Consider the following 27558-nt stretch of genomic DNA (forward strand, 5'->3'; position numbering starts at 1 on the left):
TTTTCACGTGAACTTCTGCAGCTCCGCAATGTATGCCTAACTACTTTGGAGATATACACGCCAAGCAAGAAGCCACCTGGGCAGCCATGCTGCATCTCCAGACTCTTCATTGAACGCGAATCAGACCCGAAGCGGTATTGTGTCGGTAGATTGTAGACTTAAGACGCCTGTGATTGCTCTCATACGGCAATTTGCGAATCTAAACAAGTGAAAGACGCAGGTGCCCGAGATTGCCTAACCGAACAGCGAGGTCACTCACGCGTTCTGCCCACGCTAAGCCGATCACCCGCTCCGATCGCCACCCGAATTTTGACTAAAATTTACTGCTGCAGCCTGGCGATTGCGCAAGCAATCGCGCTAGCTGTAGCAGCCCTGCAAGTCCGTTATATAGAGTGGGCGTATCGGCACTTCTTTCTCCATCACCTCTAGATACCCTTGAACCACTACCCAGTAGTCCGCAATTCACGATATTCGACAACACTGTTACCAACTACAACAGTCTCCCCAAGCGCACTTCGACTCTACCCTGTCCCTGACCAGCATCCAGACGCGTAGCCAGATAGGATCCAACTCCAAGGCTGGTAGCGTTAATTCGGGGTCAAGCTTCTCTATCTGATCAGCCTTCTTCACGACGTATCACCCTTCAACCAACGGTTTTCCAATAAACCCACGCTGATTTACCGATGTATGTTTGACCTTCGCGTCTCATTCCCACGTACCTGGGTAGCATTACACTTGGTTCCAATTTCTCTTGATGCCCAGGTGGTCATAGTTCATCCAATGTTTCTCTTCGCCCTCTGATGTGCCAGTAACTAATGTGATTAGACACTCCCTCATCGTACCGAACACCATCTCGATATGCCGTGGTTCCCACCCGGAACTTCGCACAACATCTTGTCCATGATGGCACCAGAGAGATGGGCGGATGCAATGGATGGCGCGACTCTCCACGGACATGGTCTACACGGCCCACCCGTCGACACCCAAGTGGGCATCATCAACGTGGACTTCTACGTCACCGGTTCGTCTCGGAAGCACGATTTCACGAAGGGCATGTATTGCCAAATCATCCGCAGTCAGAACAATGCCCAGGGGGAGTATCGTTCGTTGATCAACGTTCCCGGTATCACCGAGTATCGCAACACCACCACTAACGAGTGGCACGACAACATATGGGTTCCCGCTTCATACATTGACGTTAAAGGTCGCTGGGAGACAGACATCAACAAGTTCAAGCAGCAACTCGATCTAGTTGCGGGAACCTTCGAACCCAGGAGATGGGAGGAGCTGCCTGCAGATTGGACCTGGGCCGGGAGCGTGCTCGGCAAAACTATTCAACAACTCATCGCGGCCTTGCATACAAACCCAGCGAGTTTCTTAAGCGATAAACTCGATGACCTTGTCAAAACTACTCCTGGAGGCGTTAACGGGCTTACTGACATCATCATCACTGGCATCCGGAAGGCGGGCTTGTACGACGTGCTGAACGAGAACGACTTCACTATCACCGATCTGTACGAAGCAGCAACCGATGTCATCACCGATGACTATCGTAAAGGCCAGGGTGCTGGTATCTATATGCGAATTCATCGTTCGGGTGAAGTGTTACCATACTGGAAGCCAGACACGAGCTATGTCTACGTCGGCAAGACAGTCGACTTCCTTTCTCGGCTAACTAGCCATCGTTACGCAACTTCCAAGTACGGCGATCTTACAAGAAACTCTGCCGAACTGAGTATGTTTGCTCTGTGTATGCTCGAGCCTGCAGCAACGACTGGACTTTTCTTTCTGGCAGAACAGATATTCACATGCTTACTGGAGACCTACCGATCGGATTTGGATATCAGCCACGCTACAACTGTGCAGGTTGGAACCGTTGGTTCATTGCAGCACGCAATCTACTTCAAAGGGCTCTCGAGGCAAGTTTTTGCAATCACGGGTTGGCCCGGGGGGGTCAGTCGATCCAATTTCGGAGTCCAAGAAGGAGCGAACTGGAGTTCTCCGCTACTGGAATGGGACTTGAATAGCGATAAGACGTTGTACATTCGCACAGACAGCAAGATAACGGACAAGAACACCCTTCGTTCGATCGACGTTTCTTCCTTTCGAAGTGCCAACCCAAGTACCGTTCCACCGGGGGGGCACAGGAACTTCCACCTCCTTCCCTCACACAAGCTTACCATTCGGAGCTCTGTGAATGGAATTGGATCTTCCGATCTGCTGGATGGAAGCGACCCAGTGGTTCCTATCCCGCCGAATACCAAATATCACCTGGTCATGGAGGTGTATAAAGATGGTACACCTCACCCTGAAGCTTGGGCACAACTACCTGATATTCGTCGCTTCAAGAACTGGAACCAAGCAAACTCCCTCGCGGTTCGCATCGAGTGGCAAGACCCAACTAATCCAGTACAATTGAGATTTAGGTATATCAAGCGAGCCAAGCTGCATTTGACCGAGGGCGAGCCTGCTTCGATTGGGAGCTACGGCAGTGCTATCGCCCTTCTTCCTTGGCTCTTTGGTTGCTCCGAAGAATCAAGCTACGACTGGGTTCCAAAGACGTATGCTCATGCACGAGTCATACAAGCCACATATGACATGGTTCAACGTACGGTTACCTTTGGTCCCCAGAAAAAAGACTTCACCATGCTGTCAGATCAGAGATTGAGCGATGCGGAAATCAGAGCTCAGATGGAAGCTTCCCCCACGTTGAAGAATATCGGTTTTACCCTCGCTGACTGGAAGTCCTGGAAGCATATCCAAAGCACCAACAATCCTGGGCACAGTGCTCTCTACCGTTCACGCATCCAATGCGACCTTTGCCTGATGACGCGCGGAGCATGCGACACGAGTGATGGATCGAATCAATGTACACATTGTAGAGACGTCGGTTTACCGGTGTGTTCGTTCACACCAGATCTCGCAAGCGGCACCAATTACAACTCACACTTGAACGACGGGCTCTACCATAAGGGTAGTCCCCTCAACGCAAAGAATCTCAGGCTGTTTGTGGAAGTCAGGAAGATTCTCCTTGCGCAACCACGTATCTACCCTCAGGGATCTTTCCATGCGGCTATAGCGCAACTGCAAACATATCAGGCCGACGTGGACGAGGATGATGCAGATCTTGGAATATCAGAGTTCTTCAACGAGGAACCTTCTGTTACTGATCAAGACGACGATCTGTCTGAGTAAGCTTCCACCAGTAGTTCAGTGAAGCTGACCGTAAGTATCCCTCAGTCTGCCCTCTCGCTCATTGTTTTTTTGACACAGCTCTAGGACACATCTGGGCAGAATGGCGAGTATGGGTATGGATTTCTTTGTGGTTCTCTTTTATAGTTATTTATGCGAGCTTCAGGTGTTTAGCTTCAGTCATGAGCTGCTATACGGGCTTCAGTGCCTCACCTTTGATCTGTCGGAAAGACATCGGGGGAAATTTCTCTTCCCGCTCGGAGACTCGTAGTTTACAGTCGTACTTTTTCGCCGATGCCTCGTGCACACTGAAAGACAGTACCCGGCGTATCGGGTTGGGGCAAGGGCAGCCAAAGCGCTTATTCCAATAACCTGTGTGTGTTATTGTTCATTGAGATAGCTGAAATTTGGATCTTTTTCCGCAGACTTCTTCACTCCAATTCCCATTGACGATGTCAAAGATGACGACTGAGAACCGACATGATCAAAAATAATTCCCGCGAACGTCATCACTCCGGTCCGTCCCGTAAAGAAACAAAGAAACGCGCGGCTATTCTCTTATATTTGATAGTTGAGTGAGGTGGCTTGTGATGCGTAGGGTTACAATTCATAGCCAGTTTGCAAAGTGCACGACCCTACCATACTTGGACAGCCTCCAGCATCCAAGAGTAGGTGATGCGAGCACGTTGTTGATAACGCAGACATGTGTTTGGATTCATGTTGTCGCACTGTAGTTGAGCGTCATCTTGTTCGCTGTGGTGCCTTCCCCATCGCGACTTCCTCACTTAGTAGCGTGGCACGTGGATACGGCGGGGCAAGCCTCAACATGCAGTCACTCACCTCATTCTTTTCACTCAACGCCAGCGAAGATGAGGTGAGTGATACTATGTCAGACCATTGTACACGAGACGAAACACTTTACTGACATGATGTATGTAGCTATTCCGTAACAGGTACCAGCTTACTGGCTCGAGCCGTAGAACGGCTAGAACCTGGCCCCGATGACCAAGGGTTTGGTATGTCACATATTGCCCTCTCATACATCTCTCCAATACCCCAGTATGATTGAGCTAGGAAAAGTTTTAAGGATCTTCATGCTCAATCCCAGTACTAGCTCCAAGCACGAAGGGTTTGAGACGTTGTTCTACTGTTGGCACCACGTCCAGTGCTGATCTGTTAAAACATATGATAAGCGTACTAACTCTGGTATAGAATTCGTACTAGGTGCGCTCTTGCGGACTCGAACATGATGCGCTTGCATCCGTACTAATCCACACGTAGGCGCACGCCCAGAAGAAGAGACCGCTGCCGCCGCCGAAGAAGAAGAACAAGAACAAGAACAAGAAGAAGAACAAGAAGAAGAACAAGAAGAAGAGAAAGAACAAGGTATACTCTCTCCCATGCATCACAGCATACTATACCACAGTCAGTCAACCTGAATGGCGTCCTGATACATCTCCACTACGCTCCTGAAGCCTGGGCCCTCAGTTTTACTTCACCCCCTTCAAACACCTACTTCAGGTTTTAGACATCCAAGATTTACCAGTTTCATTATTGGTTACGATTGCAATCTTGTAAGTGTCGAAAGACAACTAACTTATCAAATTAGTTGTACAATCCGTACGCGCGCCTGCGCAACGCCGCAAAGCTCCCGCGGTGAAGAAGGCGGCGAAATGCAAGAAGAAACGGCGTGTGGGCAACAAAAAGCCCCAGGTAATTTTTACTCTTCTGCACATGAGAACAACAGCCTCTTCGATGTTCAATCGCTCGTGAAGACACATATCTAATATGACAAGATACTAACACATGTGAATAGAAACACGTAGAGATCTTCGAGGACGAAGACGACGAAGATGAAGACGAGCAAAGCTGGACCTTTGGTCAAAGTGACAAGGACGATGATTTTAAAGAGAACGTTGTCCCAGGAACGCGTCGCTCTGCGCGGCTGAAGCGATGAGGCACCAACTATTACCATAGCGGTTCTTGAGAAGAACAGGCTGCCCTGTAGATCTGGATTGTATAAGTCTTTCAGCAGCCTAGTGACAACGCCAGACGTAAACGCCATCTTTTCGTGTTGCTTGCGCTTAGCCTTTTGCTGTATTTGTTGGAAGACTTCATTTTGTGTCAAGGGTGACATGGTTGTTGCGATGTGAGAAAATGGTAGCAAGACCTCCGGTTGATCCAGAGTATAACTCCCTCCTGACCAGAACAGACATACTCGAGGTATTTACGTATCGAGGCCATATCGCGATGTATTGTGACATTGTGAAGGGGGATAAATATATCGTGCCAGTGGAGTCGTCTGTTCCATAAAAAGACATGAATCGCACGCTGTGAAATCCCGATTGCGGTCGCAGGGGCGTTTCACAGTGACCATGCTGGAAGAAAGAATGATTGCGCGACGATAAGTAGTCCACTGTATGCTTGGCACGTCCGCGCTCTCGCACAAACTAGAGCGTCGAGCCTATAGCATGTGATCTGGGCATTCCGGCGTCTGCATGGTATCGACATGTCCAAGGCTTGGAATTGACGCTAACGGGTGATAGCTGCGGAGAAATATCGCGGGATAGATGCTGGTTAATATACGTTCTCCTCCGTGTCGTGATAGGGCTAGGCGGATGGTTGGTACGTAGAGCATGCTCAGATGTACGCAGCAGTGCGATCTGCAACGCCATGTACCCGGCGCTGGAGACAGGTACAGAATAGATCGCCGTACTACTTGCTTCTGTGGAACTCCGGTCGAGGATAGCTATAAGAAGCTTCCATGGTGCAGGGACTCCGGAACTAGGTTGGTTAACCTTCATCTCAGTCGACACCATGTTCGCCCTCAACTCCATGTTGCCTGTGCTCTTCGCAGCTGTGGCATCCGCGCAGCTCACCTCCAAGCTCACGGAGATCACCGACTTCGGCCCTAACCCGCGCAACGTCTCGATGTTCATCTACGTGCCGGCCAACCTGCCGCCAAATCCCCCGATCTTGGTGTCTCCCCATTGGTGCCATGGTGGGATTATCCCGTGTACGAACTGTCTACGAGACATTCACTGACTTCTGCACTCATCTTTAGGTACGGCCCAGCAGGTCTTCGATTACCGGCCCTGGGCTTCGCTTGGTGACGAATATGGGTTTATCTCGATCTATCCCAATGCTTCAACGCTGAATACGGATCAATGCTGGGATGTGAGTAGCCAAGAGTCGCTCACCCACAACGGAGGAGGCGACGCGCTAGGCATTGTATCCATGGTGCGCTGGACTTTGGAAAAGTACCATGCAGACAAAGACCGCGTCTTCGTTACCGGAACAAGTTCAGGCGCGATGATGACCAACGGTAAGTCGGGACTGCATGAGATGCATGTAAGACACACGCTGACTTCGTACCTCCCCAGTCCTTATTGGTAGTTATCCAGATGTATTCGCAGCGGGAAGCGCATGGGCCGGTGTACCCTTCGGCTGCTTTGCTGGCGACGGCTTCGACGTCTGGAGTGACGCGTGTGCTAGAGGCCAAATCGTCAAGAACGGACCGCAATGGCAAGCTCTTGTGCGCAACGCATATCCCACGTATCGCGGCTTTCGACCGAAGTTCCAAACTCTCCACGGCACAGCAGACACCGTACTGTATCCACAAAACTTCCGCGAGCAGATCAAACAGTGGACGAGCGTGTTTGATGTGAGCCAGAAACCGACGGAGATTACGGAGGACGTTCCTTTCGAAGGATGGACGAGGTTTCGGTATGGCGACAAGTTCGAAGCGTACGAGGCAGGGAGTGTAACGCATGATATCCCGACGGATGCCGATACGGTGATGGACTTCTTCGACTTGAAGTGCAGCGGGCCGAGCTGCTTCTCGAGGCCCAGATCGGGTAACAGTACATGGTAGTTGATATGGTGTTTTGTTAGCTGTCGCTGTGGAGTTTGCAATACACACGAAGCATAGCGCTCCGATATCAAATAAGAATAGAGTGCGCCGTTAACTCAGACGGCGGCCTGGTCTTGGTTCGGGCTGGCCATTGAGATGGTCTGTCGGCGTAATGCGACGAATCCCAGGTCTTGCGAAACAAACTCAGAATAAATACAGATGACTCATGACAGTGCAGGCATAGCGCAAAGACACCGCAAGAACATTTTTGGGATGCGGATGCTGATAAAATGTGTTAGGCAGTGGAAGGACGCGTTTGGATTCTGCGACCCCCAGCTTGGAAGGCTCGCTAAGTCGGCGTGAAGCGTGCCCGGCGCTAGAACACGTGACGTCATCAGCCGGCAACGCGATTCCATCCTATGTACTTGATAGCTCCCAACTACTAAGGAAGATTACCGCTAGGCTTTACTGTGATCACAAACTCTTTTTCATCGCAAACCGCTCATTCATTACCATGATAGTACCCGAGTTCGACTAGCATCAACTATCCAGCGCAGTGCGGAGAAGACGCGCTAGACACGCGGTCGCGCCCACGCATTTGCTGCTCCCATCGAAGATGCAGCCATCTTACGATGCAGCGTACGCGATCTACGCTACCCTCATTGTTCGGTCGCGGATGGCTTTGACCCGAGCTCAAAGATTCGACAGACATATTGTACCCCGCCCTGGGTTTAGCGACCCCAGACGATCACATTGGTTGCCCCAGCATGCAGTCGAAGGAGGAGCATGCCCCTCCGCTGTATAGCCAAGAGCTGGGGAACTTCGTATCGCTCGCATGAGGATGCTGGAAATTCTGATGCGGCTGGAGATCCTCCGCAGAAAGGATTACTATTACGGGGGAGTTCCCCGCGCAGTCTTCATTACACCGACGTTGTCGATATAATGTCCAGACTGATCCCTCGTAGCTCAAGTGGGAGCATACACACCTTTCCCGTCTTTCAGCGATGCGGGCTGTGAAGATCTTTGCGGCCTTCTGTGCCTGTTCGAAATACACGGCGCATGCTTTGCTCGATGAGAAGTTCGTGGGCTTCGAGCCTGGAGATCAAGCCTTGGATGTTGCTGGCGCTACCGTGATAGCTGACGCAGATGATTTCGTGGGTATCCACATTGCGCTAAACAGCCTGGTGAACGACTTCGAGCAGATCACTGGAACCCGACCCGCGCTCAGTAACGCCACTACTAACTCTACATTTTCGACTTCATCAACGGGCATCGTCGTCGGCTCGGTGGGTTCGAGACTCATCCGTCACCTGTCCTCCGAGAAAGGTCTTGACATATCAGATCTTGAGGGGAAGTGGGAGGTGTTCAAAACGGCTGTGATCGCTGATCCAATAGCCGGAGTGGAACGGGCGCTGGTAATTGTAGGCAGCGATAAGCGCGGTACTATTTTTGGTGTTCACACGCTTGCCGAACAAAGTGGGCAGTCTCCGTAAGTGCTTCTATCGTGCATTTCTGACCGTGAACTGATGGGTTGCGACAGATACCATTGGTGGGCGGATGTGCCGACGAAGAAACACGCCGCCATCTTCGCACTGCCAAAAGTCACTGTTCATGGCCCGCCATCAGTCAAATACAGGGGTCTCTTCATCAACGACGAAGCACCGGCATTAGTAACATGGTGGGCTGCACGACACAACTCCTCTCACTATCCTCTCGACACCGAGTTCTACGCCCACGTGTTCGATTTACTACTCCGGTTGAAAGCAAACTACCTATGGCCTGCCATGTGGGGGTCGACAACACCGGCCCCAGGTCAAATCTTCTTTACAGATGACCCAGGGAATCAGCAGCTCGCAAACGACTACGGTATCGTAATCTCTACCAGCCATCACGAGCCAATGCAAAGAGCCACCAATGAGTGGAACGCAACTGAGACCGGGCCCTGGGATTGGAGGTTGAACAAGGACAACGTCACGCGCTTTATGGAAGAGGGTATTCGCAGAATGGGAAACAACGAGAGTTACGTGACGCTGGGTATGCGCGGCCCAAGTGATAGTGCGATAGTTGGAGACGACGCCTTGGAGATACTTCGAGAAGTGTTTGAAGTCGAGCGTCAGATCTTCAAAGAAGTACTAGGTGATCAGAAAGTGAACCGTAAGAGGAATCATTAAGACAGGGTTTAGGCCACGCTGACAAAGTGTAGAGGCATGGACGATATATAAGGAAGTGGCGACTTATTACGCAGCTGGACTTAACCCTCCCGATGATGTCACTATCATCATGCCCGATGATAACCATGGCCAGATTCTGCGCTTACCCACTGGTAACGAGACTGTCAGGGAAGGCGGCGCTGGCGTTTACTTTCATTTCGAGTATTTTGGTAGACCGCGATCGTACAAGTGGTCAAATACCAACAGCTTGGTCAGTATGCGCAGCTTGCATGATCAATCCTTTCCTAACAGACGCAGTCGAAAGTGTTGAAAGAGCTTTTGCAAGCTTACTGGCGCGACGCGAACCAGGTTTGGGTCATCAATGTCGGTGATATCAAGCCTTTGGAGTTACCCTTTGGATTCGCTATGGACTTAGCTTGGGATATCTCAAAGTTCGACTTCGATACGATACCGGAGTATCTGCGCCTCTACGCCGAGAGGGAGTTCGGCATAGAACATGCAGATGATATTGCGGCTCTGCTGATGGAGTTCAACCATCTTATTGGAATGCGCCGCTTTGAGATGGTTCAACCAGACACGTATTCAGTACTGAACTATCATGAAGCGGAAACGGTCCTGACAAGATGGAACACGCTTGCGCGCCGAACCAGAACACTATACGATCAGATGCCGGACGATCACAAAGCCGCATTCTACGAGCTACTGTTCTATCCCCTAGTATCGGGCGCCACATACTACGCAGTAAACGTTCGCACTGGAATGAACTACCGACATGCTATGGAGCGAAGGAACTCGGCAAACGCCCTCGCTCATCAGATTTTGGCCGACTTCGAATATGACTACGATCTAGTTGAAGGTTTCGACGCTGTCCTGAATGGAAAATGGCGTAATATCATGTCTCAGGCCAAACTCGAAACATTCGACACCACAAAGCCCAAGAATTGGATGAATCCATCCCGCGACATAGTCTCAAATCTTTCCTTCGTTCAACTGCGCCAAAACATGCAGTACTCCATCGGCAACCTTGGTATTTATGCGGAGGGCTCCAATAGTCCTCTCGACCAGGGACGATGGGCTGAGTCAATCGATCCATCGTTGCCTTTCACGAAGTCTCAAGCCAAGGTACCGGAGATGAGTCCCTATGGGCCTCATCAGCGGACCATTGATCTCTTCATGCGAGGTGACTACCGCATTCCGCTCGACTGGCAGCTCGGTGATATCCCGGTGGATTGGTTGTCGATAATACCAAGCTCTGGTCAACTCAACCAGACCGTAGACAAACAACGCCTCAACATCACCATCGACTGGACACGGGTGCCAGAAGGATACAACGACACCGTAGAGGTTGGTATAACATCAACGCCATCATTTTATCCATATTACGACATCATACACGTTCCAGTGAGCAATTTCAAAGTACCCGGCGATTTCCAAGGCTTCCCAGAAACTGCCGGTTACATATCCATTGAGAGCCCGCACTACCAGCGCTCGTCGCTCGGTAACGGCACTGTAAACAACACGGTATCATTTGCTCATATTCCCTACCTGGGCACGCGCACTGAATCTGGCTCTATCGCAATACGGCCTTTCCATGCTGCTCGGGCTTCTCTTGAAGACGCTACCAAGGCATTTGTCGAATATGACATCTATCTCTTCAATCATACCAATGCCCTAAACGCCACGATATACATCAATGCCTGCCTAGATACCGATCCTAATCTTCTCATGGAGTTCTCGCTTTCCCTCGACGACAGCCCTCAAAGCTTCACGCGTGTGTTGGGTGACCCGGAGGACGCGGGCGATGTGCCGCCGGAGTGGACCAGTGAAGTGATGAATCAGGTTTGGACGAGGAAGGTCAGTCTTGGCGAAGCATCGGGAGGAAAACACATGCTTCGATGGAGTGTCAATAGTCCTGAGATTTACTTGGAGAAGCTTGTTCTAGATACTAGGGGCGGGGTTAAAGACAGCTATCTAGGGCCGCCAGAGACGATGATGGTGGGATATACATGAGGTCACATATATCAGGCAGCTCCTCCTAAAAAGGGCTACTTCATGGTTGCTTTGGAGCCCTCGAAATGCTCCATGCGATCGGCGCCTTTCAACCGAAGCTTCACACCATAAATGTAGAGCTGCGTGATAATGTCAGTAAGATTCCACATAACAAGCGAAAGCATCTGCACATACCAGTGATACCAGTGGTAATCCCAAACCCAACACCAAAAAGCCCAGCAATCCCACGCCCCAGTCAAGGCCAAGTGTATCGAACAACTTCTCTCCAAACAACGGAAACGCGCCGGCGAACATGCAGCGAAGGAAAGATATGGCCGCGACTGCAGAAGCGGGAAACTTGAAGGCGTCGATAGCGTACAGCTGCAGCGCGAGTTGGATGTTCATGCCTCCGGCCATCATAAGCATGATGGCTACCAATGGCACCATAAAGTGCGTTCTGGTGGCCGTGAACCCGTACATGAACAGCCCACCAACCAGCAATGTTCCACCAACAAGACAGCTGACGAGTCTCGACTCAGGCTTGTACTTCATTTGGCCGGATGTTGTGTCTCGCTTGAAGATGGCTTCCATAGCGCGAATAGTAGCGAATGTACCGAGGAGCATACCGATGCCAGCGGCCAGGAAGTCGGTGCCCACGATTCCAACGCTGTGTCCATATCCGCGACCAAAGACATCAGCGTAAGTAACGATGATCAGATATACGACACCAAACACCACTGAGTAGAACAGCGAGGCTAACAACAGCGCTGGATCAAGAGCTAGGTATACCAGGGGTCGGACGAACGCATTGACGAGCGCAGTAGGGCCGGTAGAACGGGGCTGAAGATCCAGTACAGTATACAGTTCAGCGCTAGGCCTCGTTTTCCGTTCTCTTCGCAGCTTGTTTTGTAGGACCCTGGGTGCGTAGGACTCATTGAGGAAGAGAATTCCGGCGATCGAAAGCAGGGCGCTGGCAATGGCGGGTATCCAAAGAGTCCATCGCCATGAGACCCGCTCTGACATCCAGCCTCCACATACGGGGCCCAAGACGGGGCCTAGGACGCTGCTTCTTGTAAGCAAGAGTACCGAAAATCGTACAACCGCAAACTTACGGTCCAAGCATCACGAGCCCAGATGCCTTCGGACGGGCAGCGAGATCCCACACGTCAGATACGAATCCACCCACTACCGCGATGGCGGCAGACCCGCCGAGTCCAGCGAAGAACCGGCACGCGGAGAACTGAACAGCGGTCTGAGAGAAGCCACCTCCGAGTGAGAAGGCAACAAAGACCAAATTGCCAAAGTGTATAATCGCTGCTCTGCCGTACCGTTCGCTGAGTGGGGCGAGAACGAGCGCACCAATAGCCAATGCGAAGAGGAAGATGGAGACCTGCAAGGCGCCGACGGTACTGTCTGTGATACCTAGGTCGTTCATGACTAGGTGGATGGACGGGGCGAATATGGTGCTTGCGAATGGGGAGATGAAACAGCATCCTCCCACGATTGCGGTGGCGCGCACTTTCTTGGCAGTTGTCCAGGTCTGAGATATGTGTCAGCTGCAGATGCACTGTATGGATGTTGACACTTACGCGAGGATGCTCTTGTGTATCTTCGTCCAGTACCACAAGGTTGGGATCAAGATGCTGGATCTCGTTGCCCGCCAGGAATATCTTGTCTGGTTGCGAGGCCTGGTCCGTCAGTAGCTCTTGATAAGCTAGAACGACAGCCTGTCTTTGACATGATCCTGAAGACTCGATATCGATGGAGTCGTTCATTTTCGTATTTCCGTCGGTGATAGACATGTTGGCAAGAACTAAGTCGATGCTGATGAAGAGTCGTAGACAGATACTGATAGGTATGCAAAAAAATTGACCGGCGAGTTCATCGCTATCTTATACTTCTATAACATCTTCTGCTCTTCTACACCTTTTTCCATATAACCGATAGTCGCCTATCTGCGTTACGTATAGGTAGAGGCCAAGGCACAGCGGGAGGCAAAGTGGAGAGAAGGGCCGGGTCAAATCGGAGAACCAGTTTGAATCCAATGCGGGTCTTAGGTTCCAGTGTTCGAAGCCATGTCAAGATGTGCTCACGCCGAAGAAGACGAAGAGGACGGATGTCGAACGAGGTGGCCAAGCTGTTGAAGGAGCGATTACATGCTAGAGTAGCTGCTCCTAGGCTAGTGCTAGTCTATATAGTTAGATTCTTCTGTATATTTAATGCATTACTTCTATACTTAAATAGGTTATAAGTCTAGCGCTCTACAATATTGCTATCTACTTTATACCTCTCTATTATATCTCTATATTATCTTATATTATACTTTATTCTAGTTGTTATTATTGCTAAGAAGCTACTAGTTAGTTAAACTAAAATATATTACTACTATAGTATATTCTAGCTTCTACTCTATACTATACTATAGTTTTATATATATAATTCTATATAATTATAACGTAAACCTCTTTACGCGTTATAATTTACTAAAGTAATATTACTACTACTACTAGATATAGCTACTACTTTTAACTTTAAGCTTAACTTTTTATTTCTATCTAAGCTTACCTTATGTAGTAAGAACTATATAAAGTAGCGTAATAGCTAGACTATAGCTTTTAGGTATATATTACTTCTTAATATTATAAGTAGTAAGAAGTTATAACCTACTACTAATATAGAGAGTAAAGCCTAGAACTCTTAGAATAATAAAGCTCTTATTATAATCTTAAGTTCTATCTACTTAGACCTTACTTTTAATATTATATTTTATAATACTATAGTAAAAGCCTAGAAGTTTCTAGCTAGTTACTTTAACTAAGACACTAGTAATATATCTATATAACTCTTCTACCTTTTAATAAACCTACGCTATTATAATAGTAATAACCTTTACTTCTATATTAATATTTTTTATTTACTATAGATAAGAATAGCTAAGTAATATTTAGACTCTAGTTATAAGGTTACTTAGTCTATACTACTAATCTTTACTTCTAATAATATTAAGAGTTTATTCTTCTTAATTACTCTTCTAAATACTATAAATTATATTATTAATAACTTTAGCACGTAAGAGCTTACTTTTTTTACTACTATTAAGCTAAAGCTTCTTAATCTAGCTAAGAAATATATACTTAATATTAACTTAGCTACCTATACTATAATAAGATTATAGTAAAATAATAATAAGTAACTATAAAAGTCTACTACTTTATTTTTTTAGTCTAAGCCTAACTTAAGTTAGCTACTCTCTTAATTAAACGCAAGCTTTTTAAATAAATATACCTAGTACTAAAAGTATAACTATATCTTTATTAGTTATATCTTTATAGACTACTATTATCTAAAAGAATATAAGAAATATAATAAGAAGAAAGCCTCTAATTAAAATATAAAACTAAGTAAGAAGATAAAGAGTAATAAGGCTTCTAAGTCTATTACTATCTCTAATAGAAATAACTTAGATATAGAAATTAACGTCTTTATAGTATTTATTAAAATAATTAATTCTTATAGTAAGTAATTATAAGAGGTTAGTATATATATTAATACTTTCTCTACTAGTAGCTCTCTTTTAAATACTTAGCTCTTTAATTCTAGTACTTCTTACTATATATCTAGAAATATTAATAACTTTATTTCTCTTTAACTAGTAAGAGAGATAATTACTATTACTAGATAATAAAGAATACTAATTAATAAATAAAGCACTATTTAACTAACCTACGTTCTCTCTAATAGTTTAACTTAGATTTTAGAACTAATAAACGTTCTTTTTAGTAAGAAACTTAGATCTACTTACCTCTTTAGCTAGCTCTATATCTAGAATACATTAGAAAAAATTTCTCGAGTTTTAGTTCTAGTAATTACCTAAGTTCTGCCTAGCAAAACTACTGTTATTCTACCTCTTCTATACTATTCTATATTAACTATAAGGTTCTAGCCTACTCTAAATTATAAGCCTTTACTCTAGCTTATCTATTACGTGCTTATATTAGTTCTACTAGTTCTTACTTAAATACGCAAATTACTAATATTCTATCTAGCAAAACTAGCGCTATTCTAACTGTTCTAAACCTCTTATATTAACTATAAGGTTCTAGCCTACTCTAAATTATAAGCCTTTACTCTAGCTTACCTATTACGCGCCTACGTTAGTTCTAGTAGCACCTAACTAAACTTATAAATTACCTACATTTTATCTAGTAAAACTATTATAGTTCTAGGTGTTCTACTACTAAGTATAATATTACTTCTACCTTTTTAAAAATATATATATTATTTTCTCTTTAATATATTATAAGACTTATAAAGTTATATTTATATTTTAGTATAGTTGCACTTTTTTATCTATGTAATTACGCTATAGCTTTACGTAAGTATAACTTAACTATATAGCTCTATGTACGCCTTTCTATATATATTAGTAAGGCCTCTGCTACCTTTTATGTTAGTAAGTAGCTAGTTTTAGAATTTAGCTTCTACTATAAGTTCTTTACTAAAGCTAGTACTCTGCGTTATTTTTGCAGCTCTAAAACTAATAGTATTCTTATTATATTTATTTATAAATAGATTAATTACTACGTTATTATTAATATCTATATAGATTTTATTATAGTCTATTAACTTGCAGCGTAGCCTTATAAGTAGTAGGTAACTAATCTAGTAGCTGTTGCTATTGCGCATAATAGAGTATATTCTTACATTTAAACTCTACTCTAGAAAGTAAACGTTCTCTACTATAACTTATCTATTATTCTTTAAGTTAATATTAGTAAGTAGTTAGCTAGTAAAAGAAAGATCTGTTACGTTGCTATAGGTAGTCTTTATATATATAGCTAATATTATACTATTTATAAGTACTAAAAGAGCTAGAGTTAGTATTACCTTAGATAGAGTAGAGAGATTACGTGTACGTCTAGTATAATAGAGAATAAGTATTATATTTAGGTTATATAGGTAGAAATAGTTAGTCTTAAAAGTAGTTAGTATTATATTAAGTAAAATATAAAGGTTTATACCTAAATTAATACCTAGCGTAAGCGTATTATATAGTAATATATACTTAACTTAAGCTATTAATAGTAGCTACTCTAGAGAGGTAGTTTTATAGCGTAGTTAATTATTAGTAAGTATTAGTAATACTAGCATAATAATACTAGAGTAGAGGCAGCGTATAATAAGTAAGGTAAATTTTAGCTAGAATAAGATCTAGTAACGTTAGGCTAGTAGTATTACGTTGTTTACGTTTGCGTTTATTATTAGATTATATTTAGTTATCTAGTAACGTTAGTATTAAGGTAGCTTCTCTCTCTCTTACTAGAACAAGACACCTTTTCTCTATCTTACTCTATTATAAGAGTATCTATTACTTACTCTATAGTATATAACACTTTTAGTAAGGCCTTAGGTTTTGCGCTAGTTAGCGCTTACTTACTAATTCTATAGGCTAGGTTTTAGTAGTATCTACTTTACCTTTACGCTCTTATTAATAATCTAATAAATCTATCTTACTTATACGCTTATTGCGTAATAACTATTAGATATTATAGTTATAGAGCTTTCTAAGAGAGATATATAAGCCTAGTAAGAGACTACCTTCTATAGCTTCTATATAAGTTTGCTACCTAGTGTTATTACTCTAATTACTAATTTCTTTTACAGTAAACTACTACGCTCTTACTATGTAGGCAGTCTTTTCTAACTAGTTCTAGGCTAATCTTATTACTCTTATTAAGTATAGTTATAGCTAGAGCGTCTACCTACTAATAGGCCTTTGTAAGTTCTACGTTATAAATAAACCTAGTACCTACTTCTTATAGAATTAATAGCGCTAGAACGTAGGTAAGATTTAGCTATAGTAATCTAACTATCTACTTTACTACTTCTTCTCTAATCTATATTATAAATAGGTAAATCTTAGATAGAAAATAAGTAAGAAGCTAAAGTTTAGCACTATATTATAGAGCTATAAAGGTTAATAGTCTATTTTTAAGTATTTTCTTAAGAGCACTATGTAGCTTAACTTAGTAATAGGTTAGAGTTACTCTCTCTATATTAAGCACGCTTAGCAAAGTAATAATAAAAACTCTAACTACTTTATCTACTACTCTATTAAGGCGTAAGACTAGTGCTATAGCTACTATACTTATAGCACTAGTTATAATAGTTTTCTAAGACCTAGTAAGTTAAAGAATAGGTTACGTTTAAGAGCAAATCTAAATAATTTAGCGCTAGGCTCTCTGCCTTTCTTAACTTACGCGACTTTGTATTGTCTATTAGCTAGCGTTACTTTATCTTTTGCGTCTTTAGCGTTCTCTTCTTCTTAGCTCTAGTAGTAGTTATTATTCTTATTATTTCTATTTTCTCTATTTAGATATAGTAGAGCTAGTACAACTCTTAGAAGTTTATCTTTATTATTATTACTATTCTAAGTTCTACGTCTATCTTTCTCTATATTACTAGAGTGCTACTACACGTATTAGCCTACTATATTTAACTTTAAGGTAAGTAATATAGAGAGGTTAATATTAAGAGGTATAAGAGCTATAATTTTAATACTTTCTGTGTTATTAAATTACGTATTTAGTAGTAAAAAAGACTTAACTATTTAGCGCCTCTATAAGTATAAAGAAGAGAGCTTAAGAGAGATGTTTAGAATCTAGTAAATAGGTTCTTATCTTATAGACTTTACTAAAGTTAGGTCTTAAATATAGCTATAGCTTAGATAGTAGAAGAGAAGAAGCTTACTATAGCGCTAGGCTAGTACATTGCCTATAGTAGTATTCTACCTTATCTAATAAGATTTTCTAGTTAATTTTACTTCTATATAAGAAGAAATAGCTGTTCTAGATCTCTAGAGTAGGTAGGTAGCTTATAGTCTATTATAAGAGCTTGCCTTTATTCTCTATAAAGTATCTATATATACTAATGTTATTACCTCTACGTAAGGCTTCTCTATTTCTCTAATAGATAAAGTAGGTTTAGACTTCTATAGAAGTAACTATAATAGTGTTAATAAGTTCTATATAGAGAATAGCGTAAGCTCTTCTTTGCTACATAGGTATTCTACTCTTTCTACTAACTATAAGTATTATCTACCTCTAGTACTATACTAATATTATAGAGATTTTAGGCGTAGCGCTATATATAATAATTAAGCGCGTAATAAGGCCTACTTTATGTCTACTAGTTTGCTCTCTCTTCTCTCTCTGCGCTAGTATAATAAACACTTCTACGCTTATACTATAACGCTCTAAAGTACTATAAACCTAGAAATACGCTCTACTACTAATTAGAGTTAGAAAGTAGAGATACTAATTTAAAGTAGCTCTTGCTTACTATATTATTGTCTATTAACTACTACTTTATTCTACTACTATAATAAGAAGAAATAAAACACTAATATTATATATCTAGACTTAGATAAAGAGCTTAATATCTAGTTAGATCTCTAGTTTAAGTACTCTAGAACGCTAAGTTTAATGTTATAATCTCTATATTTCTTATTAACTAGCTAGTTTTATACGTCTAATTATATACTTTCTTATAAGTCTACCTCTTATGCGTTAGTATAGTCTTCTTAGCGTAATCTAATAGTTTTATATAAGTTAAGCCTTTATGCGTCTATTATTCTAAGAACAGCGTACTAGCTAGATAAGCAAAGTAGTAAGAAGAACTTTAGTGCTATATAGCGTAACTAGAGGCGCACTTAGGTAATAGTAGCTTTATAGTAGGCGTAGCTAATAATAAAATAATATTAGTAAGCTTATAGATCTATATGTAAAGGTGTTAGTAGTAGTATATTTCTATCTAAAAGTTCTGTAGTAGTCTACTTAAGTCTTCTAGTAGTGTACCTTTTTCTTTCTACTTATAGCTAGCATTTATAGTTTACTAGTATAAAAGTATAGATATATTGCCTACTGCTTAGCTAATATAAAGTATACTAGACTTATCTTTACCTATATATAAGACCTTTGTAGTAGTAAACTAAATAAAATTAACCTTATTTTATAAGTTAGAAAAAGACTTTAGACTCTAGTTATAGTAGTAATTAGAGTATCTTAAGAGAGGCTAAAGTGTGTATACCTTACTACCTACTTAGCGTGCGCTACGCTACTAAACAACTTTATAGTATTAGCTTTAATAGCTATAGATAAGTAGTATGTATTTATCTATTTCTTTTATCTATAAGCTAGTGTTGCGCGTATACGTGCTAGAAATAGAAGGTAGCTTTTACTTTAGATCTTTGTTCTCTATATATCTCTATAATTAAGTCTATTATTTTAGTCTAAGTTCTTCTAATTAATTTTATTACTACTTTCTATTAGCTTATTACTTTTATACTTTAATATTTCTATTACTTACCTTAAGCAAAGGCCTAATAGGTTTAACTATGCGCTCTAGTAACTATAGTCTAGTCTTTTTACGTAGTTAATCTAGTCTAATACTTATATACTATAGAAGAGGTAGGTAGCTAATATAGCTTAAGAGTAAGTTACGCGTAATATTAGATGTCTATTTATGCTTAGTAGTATCTGCGCTTCTAATACTAATATAGTAGGCCTAGAGAGCCTTAAGTTATTACTACGCGCGTAGTTTATTAGCTATAGTTATAATATATATAAAGTTTAGTTAGTTATTAGAAGATATATAAATAAGGTAGTGTTAGGCTTAGTAAGTAAAAGTTAGGCAAGTTGCAACTATAGTAGTAGGTATATTAACGTTAGCTAGTGTATATTTAGCTGCCTACGCCTAGGCACTTAGCTAGTCTCTAGCAGCGCGACTTGCGCTAATAATATAATTAGTAACTATTAGGCTAGCTTTACTATAGTAGACTACTATATTCTAGTCTACTTTAACTTTACTATACTTATAGTTATATATATCTTTATATAAAGTTATATTTTATACTATAAGTATAAACTTTAGTATTTAGATTAGCTTTTTCTTCTTACTTGTCTATATATTATATCTCTATATTCTTAGGCGCTATCTAGAACATATATAATATGTCTACTTATTATAATTTATATAGAATGTTTATAAGGTTACTTTTAGAGACGTTAATAAAATACTTATTCTAGACGCCTATACAGTTAATATTAAAGCGCCTAATTACCCTCTTTCTATTATTCTAGTTAGCTAGGCGCTTACTATTAGTAGCGCGTAAGTAGACATAGTAGATAAAGTTCTTATTTAATGTTAAGGCTGTAGTAACTATATATTATAGTTTTGTAGTTATGTTCTTATTACACTTTTTTACACTGCTAATAACTACGCATGCATTAGAGCGCTCTATAGTAGTATAGTATTACTTTACTTTATTTACTAGTTAGTGTAACTCTATAGTATATAGGTAAGTTAATAAGGCAAAGGCTAACGCTAGTATCTATTAGTAACTACACTTGCTAGAGTAGAATAGAGTAGACTTTAGCTTAGAAGTATTATTATCTTTGTTGTTAGATAGTAAAATAGGCTAGTTAGTAGTTCTATTCTCTATTAGTGTAGATATCGCTAGAGTGCTTACTAGCGCTAGAGCTAGCTTAGATAGAGTTAGAGGTATACTACGCTAGAATAACTCTAACCTTTTTAGAGATAGGTTATACTTATTACTAGTAGATAGGCTACTCTAGTATAAGTAGCTAGTATAAGGTACTAGTTATAACTTTTTGTTATTATTCTAGTAGCTACTCTCTAACGCGCTTATAGAGTTAGTAGTTATTAGAAGTATAAAACGTTATAGCGTAGATAGAGCTTATATAGTAGATATTAGTGTAGTTAAGAGCGCTACTATAGTCTATAGTACTACTAGTAGTATCTATATTCTAATCTAGTTGCTAATACGCTAGGTAGAGTTCTAACTAGTCTTACCTCTTTAATTAATTTTAGTAATAGTATTACTTAAGGTTTAAAGTTATAATTCTTTAAGTTTAGAGATAAGAAAGTTTAATTTATTAAGAGTAGTTTGTAGTAAGAGTAGTATTACTTATATATCTACTATAAGTCTATTAGAGTATAGGCTAAGAGTAGTAGTTTAAACTATATAGTAAAGGTAGTTAAAGTTAGTAATAGTAATGTTATAGAGGTTAACTCTAAGATTATTAAAGATGTCTAGATTCTTAACGTCTTTAATATAACTTACGCTAAGTTCTACTATACTAGTTAATTACCTACGTTGTAGAGCTATTATTTTGTAGAGAGTAGAGTAGTTAAGACTAGAATTTTAAGGGTAGGCAAGTTAGGTAGCTTATCTACTATCTTGCTTATTCTTACTATAAGACCTAATTTATTCTACTTATCTTTACTATAAGTTTAAATTTCTAATAGTAAGTTATCTTTACTATAGAATTAACGTACTTGCGGTGCTATTTATATAGGCTAAGGTCTACTTACGCGCTTTACTTAACGTTACTATAAATCTTACTAACTGCGTAGGCATTTACTACTCTTATTATAATAAAGTAGAGAGTGTTAGACCTAGAAATTACGTTATAGAGTAATATTACTAAAGTAAGAGTGTAAGAGCAAATAGTTTACGTTAGTAGAAAGAAATTTAGCTTATTGTTTAATTTATGTAATTAGCACTAGTATAAGAAAGTAGTTAGATTACTTAGTAGTCTCTTGTTAGTAGCAGCTTAGTTAGTCTAGTTATTTTCTATATTAGCTATTAATCTAGTTTTTAGTATCTAGCGCTACTGCAAAAAACTTAATTCTCTCTAGCAGCTTTATAGTGTCTATAGCAAGTTAATTAGTCTATAGCGTTAGCACTATCTATCTTACGTTTATACTAGGTTTAGAGAGAATCTCTAGTTTATAGTATTATTGCGCCGCTAGAAAGTAGATAATGTTACTAGTTTTTACCTTTATACTATACTCTGTCTTAGGTAGAAGTAGGTATCTAGATGTTTTAAGAACAATAATAATAGAGTAATAGTAGGCTATTATAGTTAGTATATATATTTTAGTACAGTAGCGTACGCTTACTATAGTTACCTAGATTATAGTAGAAGCTAGTTCTACTATTTATTACTACTAACACTATAAGTATACTTTCTAGGCTATCTATATAGTATGTTAAGGTTTACGTATAGTTAGAGTTAGCTGCGTACTATACCTTATACTTATCTATACTCTTTAATTTATTAACCTAAGACTATATAGTCTTAGCTATATTATAATATTCTACGTGCATCTTGTTATATACCTTCTTATCTAATAATCTAAGTTATCTAGTAGCCTTACTTAGTACTATATTAAGGTAGTTAAGAAGCTTATAGGTTGTAGTAATAATAATAGGTTTCTTATTTTAGAGAGCAGCAGAGGCAAAGGTAGTAGATAAGTACTTTTACTATATTCTTAACTAGATCTACTTAAAGAATAGCCTATAGGCGCTTATAGTATTAATTTATATCTCTAACTATATATGTTAGCTTACTAGATAGTTATATTATAATAGTAGTTTACTTTTTCTAGCGCAGTAGCTTAGTTTATTAGCTCTACTTACTCTTTACTTAATAGGTAGCTAGTTAGACGTAGAGCTATAAACTTAGAGGTAGACAAGTTTAGTGTGTAGTTAGAATTAGAGATACTAGTAACTATAATAGAGCTAGTGTGTAGTATATTAACTAGCGCTCTGCTTTATAGCTCTAATAGCTTATTCTTCTATATTACTTACTTTATAGTCTTACTAGAGTAGTAACTAGAGTAGAGGCGTATATAAAAGGTGTTTAGTAAGAAGAATAGTAGCTCTTATTAAATCTGCTTCTGTTTACTTGCTTATAGTAACTTTACTATCTTTCTCTAATCTTGTTTATTCTAGGCTCTTTTCTATCTATTAGATTAGTTTATAGTTTAGTTAGAATTGCGTATAGCTATTAACGCTCTTACTAGAAAAGTATAAATAGTAGTTTAGGTAGGTTAGGTAGTAGAAAATAGCTACTTTAAGTTATAGGCTCTTATTAGTAAGTAAGAGAATAGCAGCTTACTATGTTGCCTAAGAGCTAGGCCTAGAAGGTGCAAAGCAAGAGGTAGTAATATAGAAATAAGCGCGTAGTTATAGTTAGCGCTTTCTAAGAACACTAATATTAAAGTATACGTATAGTAAGTAGGTAAGAGAATAGTAGCTTACTACGTTATCTAAGAGCTAGGCCTAAAAGGCGTAAGGTAAGAGGTAGTAATATAGTAGTAAGCGCGTAGTTATAATTAGTGCTTTCTAATAGCTTTATAGTTAAAGTGTACGTATATTATGTAAGTTACGTTGTCTAATAGCTAGGTCTTTTAGGCGTAGAGCAAGAGGTAGTAATATAGTAATATAGATAGTAGTATTACGCAATATAAAGTAGATAAGCGTAGCGTAAGGTAAGTAAAGAGAATAGAAGCTAGTAAGAAGTAGGTAGGCGTTGTTAAAGGCGTAGCTAAGTATAATTAAGTAGTAATATTATTATATAGAAATATTATAAGAGAATATTATAGGTAATAAGTAGGTAGGCTGTAGAGTAGGTAAAATTACTAGCTTAGATTATATTATATATTATAACGTTATCTTATAATAATAGTATATGCGCGTAGCGCGCGCGTAATATATACGTAGAGTAATATTATAGAGAAAGAATACATAATAGAAGTTATAGCTTATAGTGTAATACTATGTTATATTATATATTACTACTAACGCCTTATAGCCTATTCTTAGGTGTTATACACTTCTTAATAAGCTGTTATTACTAGCCTAATTCTCTATATACTAAATAGACTCTAGTCTCTATCTAAGAAAACCTATAGGCTATTTCTCTTTACTATAATATAGATCTCTTAGAAACCTCTTAAATACTACGCGTGTTATACTAGTAAATAGAGAGAACTAGTAGCTATAGAGTTAGATATCTTCGCAATAGATAGTAGAAAATAATTTACCTATCTTCTATAGTTCTAGCCTAGCGCTATTAATACTAACTAAAAGTACTTCTAGAATTAAGTTAGAGCTATAAACGTAGGTAGTAATAAGGTACTCTAGGTGCGCTTACTAGTCTTAATATAGTTGCCTAATAACATCTACGTAGACTATAGTATTCTTATTAACAGAGACTCTCTTAGAAGCGTATACCTACCTAGTAATTATAATCTTCTTATTATTAGATAACTTATATATAAATAGAGTCTAGTTTCTAGAGTTTATATAGTGTAGCTATTTATCTTTCTATGCTAGTAGAGTAAGTAGGTTGCTTGCCTTTTTCTTAATATCTATAGACTACTTACTATAGTATATATATAAAAATGTATTATAGTTATAGTTAGTATTATTAATAGTAGCACTACTATTACTTTTTTATCTATAAGTATTTTGTTCTTTCTAACTATTGTAAGTATTCTTATTACTACTTACCTTAATAGGCTTATCTACACTTAGGCTACTTCTTACTAATAGGTAACTCTTAGCATAGGCCTATAGGTTTGTTAGTAGGCACTTCTTAGTTAATAATAATAAAGCCTTATTACTACTAGGCAGTAAGAGCGTAGTTATAGCGTAGGCGTAGAGCATAACAAAGAGCAACCTATATAGTTAGTGTATTCTTTCTAGTATTATAGTTTAAGAAGATAGAACTATTTAGAAGAGAGTAGAAGTTAGACGTAGTCTAGAGTAGTTATTATACGTAGAATAGCTTACCTAAGTTATAGGTAAGTTAACGCAAGTATATAGGTAGTAGGTAGGTATTACGCGTAAAGATAAGTTGTTAGTTAGTTTTTAGCAATAGCTACTACTACTTTACTACCTATTTTAATAATACTATTCTATATTTTCTTATTTACCTTAGAATTACCTAACTACTCTAGATATCTCTATAATTCTTACGCGCGTATACGCCTCTATAGATATAAGTATATAGTCTAGAATAATTACTTCTAAAATAGGTAGATAACGTAACTAGTTTATAGAATTATAAGATACGCTTTAGATTATATATAAGAGTAAGGTATATTATATAAGTTTATATAATAATCTAATATAAATGTATTAGTAGAAGAATATTTATCTAACTTCTAACTAAAATAGCTGTAACTAAAATAACTGTAATTAAAATAGCTGTAGCTACTTAAGTAGAAAGTACTTAGTAATTATATACCTGCGCTCTTAGTAAACATAATATCGCGCGTATATTCTATACTAAGATTATCTTTTTATTCTACTAGGTACTTACTATATACCTACGTTGCTAGCTATTAATATATTACTATATTCTTTACTAAACTTCTTAGTGTCTATATTAATAAATGCGCCTTTGTTCTCTACTATATTATACTCTAGAGGTAAGGCGCCTAGCTATTTCTTAATAATATATACAGCGTAGTTAACGTTAAACGTATATAAATTCTTATTATATACCTCTAACTATAATATACCTATTATATCTTTAACTACTATATCTAGTAAATCTATAGGCTTATAGTTACACGCCTAAACTATAAAGCTATTACACTTAGGTTCTAAACTTAGTAGTAATATATTAGGTATATTAATATTACTGTAATTAATCTATTAATAGTATATAAGTATAGTGTAGACGCTGCTGTTATTTAATATAAAAGTAAGATAAAATTAAAAGTCTAGTAGACTAGTAAGGTCTATAAATAATATTAGTCTATATATAGTAGCTTATAAGGTATACGTTACATATAGTAAAGTTCTTAGATAGAGACACTTGCGTTACTAGCTTTACTAGTATATAATACAACGTAGCGTTGCTTGTGCTCTAGGTCTAGATATACTACCTACTTAAACTTGCTATCTCTAGTAGTAACGCCTATTAGAGTGTTAGTCTTGTTTATTCTAGTAGTTATATCTAGTATACGTACACTTAATCTTACTAGTAATTAATATACTAGTTAGAATAAGTATACTATAGCTTATAGTAGTTAGGTATAGTAGAGAGAATAAAGATTAGATAGGTATGTGCGTTAATATAATAAGAAGAAGAGGTAAGATAGTAACTTAGATTATTGTAGAAAGAGAGATTAGTATATAGGTTTTATAGTAATATAGAGGTAAATTTAGATATAAATTTAGTGTAAGGTTTAAAGTTAAGATAACTAAGTAATACCTAGGTATTGTAATACTAGTTAAACACACTTGCTTTGCTACCTCTATAACTCTTAGCTAGTACTCTAACTATATTACTACTTTACCTTAATACTCTTATATTATCTACTTATTACCTATTACTTACGCGCTCTTATAACTTATATTTTTACTATATAGCGCGCTTTATCTATTATATATCTTCTCTTTACTTACTACTACGTAAAGCGTTAAAATTACTACTTACTAGCTCTACTTACTATAACTATAAGGCTGTAGCTCTAATTGCGTCTACTCTTCTCTTCTCTATTATAATAGCTTTTTAAGTAATACTTCTATTATAATATACTTTAAATATAGCTAACTCTACTTATATCTTTACTTTTACTTTTGCTTAAAGAGTCTACTCTAGCGCCTTACTATAGCTATGCGTAGTATTAAACTTAACTATTATTAAGATATTAATATCTATAATACGCTTAGTATCTATCTATAGCTAGTCTATATACAGACTATATATAAGTTTAAGGTATAACTAAACGCTGCTGCTCTCTGCATTACGCCTAATAAGCTTCTAGAACGCCTAGCGCTATCTAGCACTAACTACATAGCTATTAGAGAACTATTTAATATTATAAAGAATATAAGTCTATAAGAGTAGGCGTGTTACCTAACTATAATCTATGTAAATGCAATTCTACGTTTATAGAGTACCTAGAACGTTATAAGTATAACTAATGTATAGGCGCTACGTCTAGTTACTATATTTTCTATAAACCTAACTACTATACCTACTACTCTAGTAGCCTCTACTCTATACTATATACTATTAACTTACGCGTTTGCTTCTACCTACCTACTATCTACTACGTCTACTACGTCTATAGTGTCTGCTAACACTAGTTTACGCTATACGTTTAGTTTAGCTAGTAATAATAGAATGTTTATACTACTACTACTACGTTTTAGAACTTACGTAGTACCTAGCTTAGTAGGCAGTGTAGGTAAGTAGCGTAGAGTAACTCTACCTACTAGTAAATAACTACTAATTATTAACCTAACTAATAATCTTAATAATAACTCTAATAATAATAATATTATAGATAGTACCTCTTTACAAAAGCAGCGTGTAGCTATTCTAGGTAACTACTAGTAGCGTAGTAGTTGTGCTAGAGAGTCTACACTAGTTATTAATCTATATAGTAATAATAACAGCGCTAACAACTGCCTAGCTATAACTACAACTAATAGTAGTACTCTCTAATATCTAATCTTAT

The 27558-nt window shown here is 39.1% G+C and overlaps 5 protein-coding genes across 5 annotated transcripts; 4 read left to right on the top strand and 1 right to left on the bottom strand.

Moving 5' to 3' along the window:
• Positions 1–900: 900 nt before the first annotated feature.
• On the top strand, positions 901–3195 carry J4E79_008976 (uncharacterized protein; the record flags this gene model as incomplete). The annotated part of the gene is made up of 1 exon (XM_049357828.1): positions 901–3195. One exon carries the CDS (start codon positions 901–903, stop codon positions 3193–3195), a length of 2295 nt encoding a protein of 764 aa, XP_049207867.1.
• Positions 3196–4018: 823 nt separating this feature from the next.
• Positions 4019–5149, top strand: J4E79_008977 (uncharacterized protein; the record flags this gene model as incomplete). Its single annotated transcript, XM_049357829.1, has 4 exons — positions 4019–4066; positions 4182–4208; positions 4474–4578; positions 5009–5149. 4 exons carry the CDS (start codon positions 4019–4021, stop codon positions 5147–5149), a joined length of 321 nt encoding a protein of 106 aa, XP_049207868.1.
• An 860-nt stretch (positions 5150–6009) lies between these two features.
• Positions 6010–7066, top strand: J4E79_008978 (uncharacterized protein; the record flags this gene model as incomplete). Its single annotated transcript, XM_049357830.1, has 3 exons — positions 6010–6193; positions 6257–6517; positions 6576–7066. 3 exons carry the CDS (start codon positions 6010–6012, stop codon positions 7064–7066), a joined length of 936 nt encoding a protein of 311 aa, XP_049207869.1.
• Positions 7067–8049: 983 nt separating this feature from the next.
• Positions 8050–11226, top strand: J4E79_008979 (uncharacterized protein; the record flags this gene model as incomplete). The annotated part of the gene is made up of 4 exons (XM_049357831.1): positions 8050–8534; positions 8586–9199; positions 9249–9466; positions 9514–11226. 4 exons carry the CDS (start codon positions 8050–8052, stop codon positions 11224–11226), a joined length of 3030 nt encoding a protein of 1009 aa, XP_049207870.1.
• Positions 11227–11261: 35 nt separating this feature from the next.
• On the bottom strand, positions 11262–13007 carry J4E79_008980 (uncharacterized protein; the record flags this gene model as incomplete). The annotated part of the gene is made up of 4 exons (XM_049357832.1): positions 11262–11345; positions 11401–12268; positions 12318–12745; positions 12795–13007. The coding sequence occupies 4 exons, from the start codon at positions 13005–13007 to the stop codon at positions 11262–11264; spliced, it is 1593 nt and encodes a 530-aa protein (XP_049207871.1).
• Positions 13008–27558: the final 14551 nt, after the last annotated feature.

The sequence above is a fragment of the Alternaria viburni genome (assembly GCF_023758015.1).
Source record: "Alternaria viburni strain BMP 2772 chromosome Unknown scaffold_22, whole genome shotgun sequence".
NCBI lineage: Eukaryota > Fungi > Ascomycota > Dothideomycetes > Pleosporales > Pleosporaceae > Alternaria > Alternaria viburni.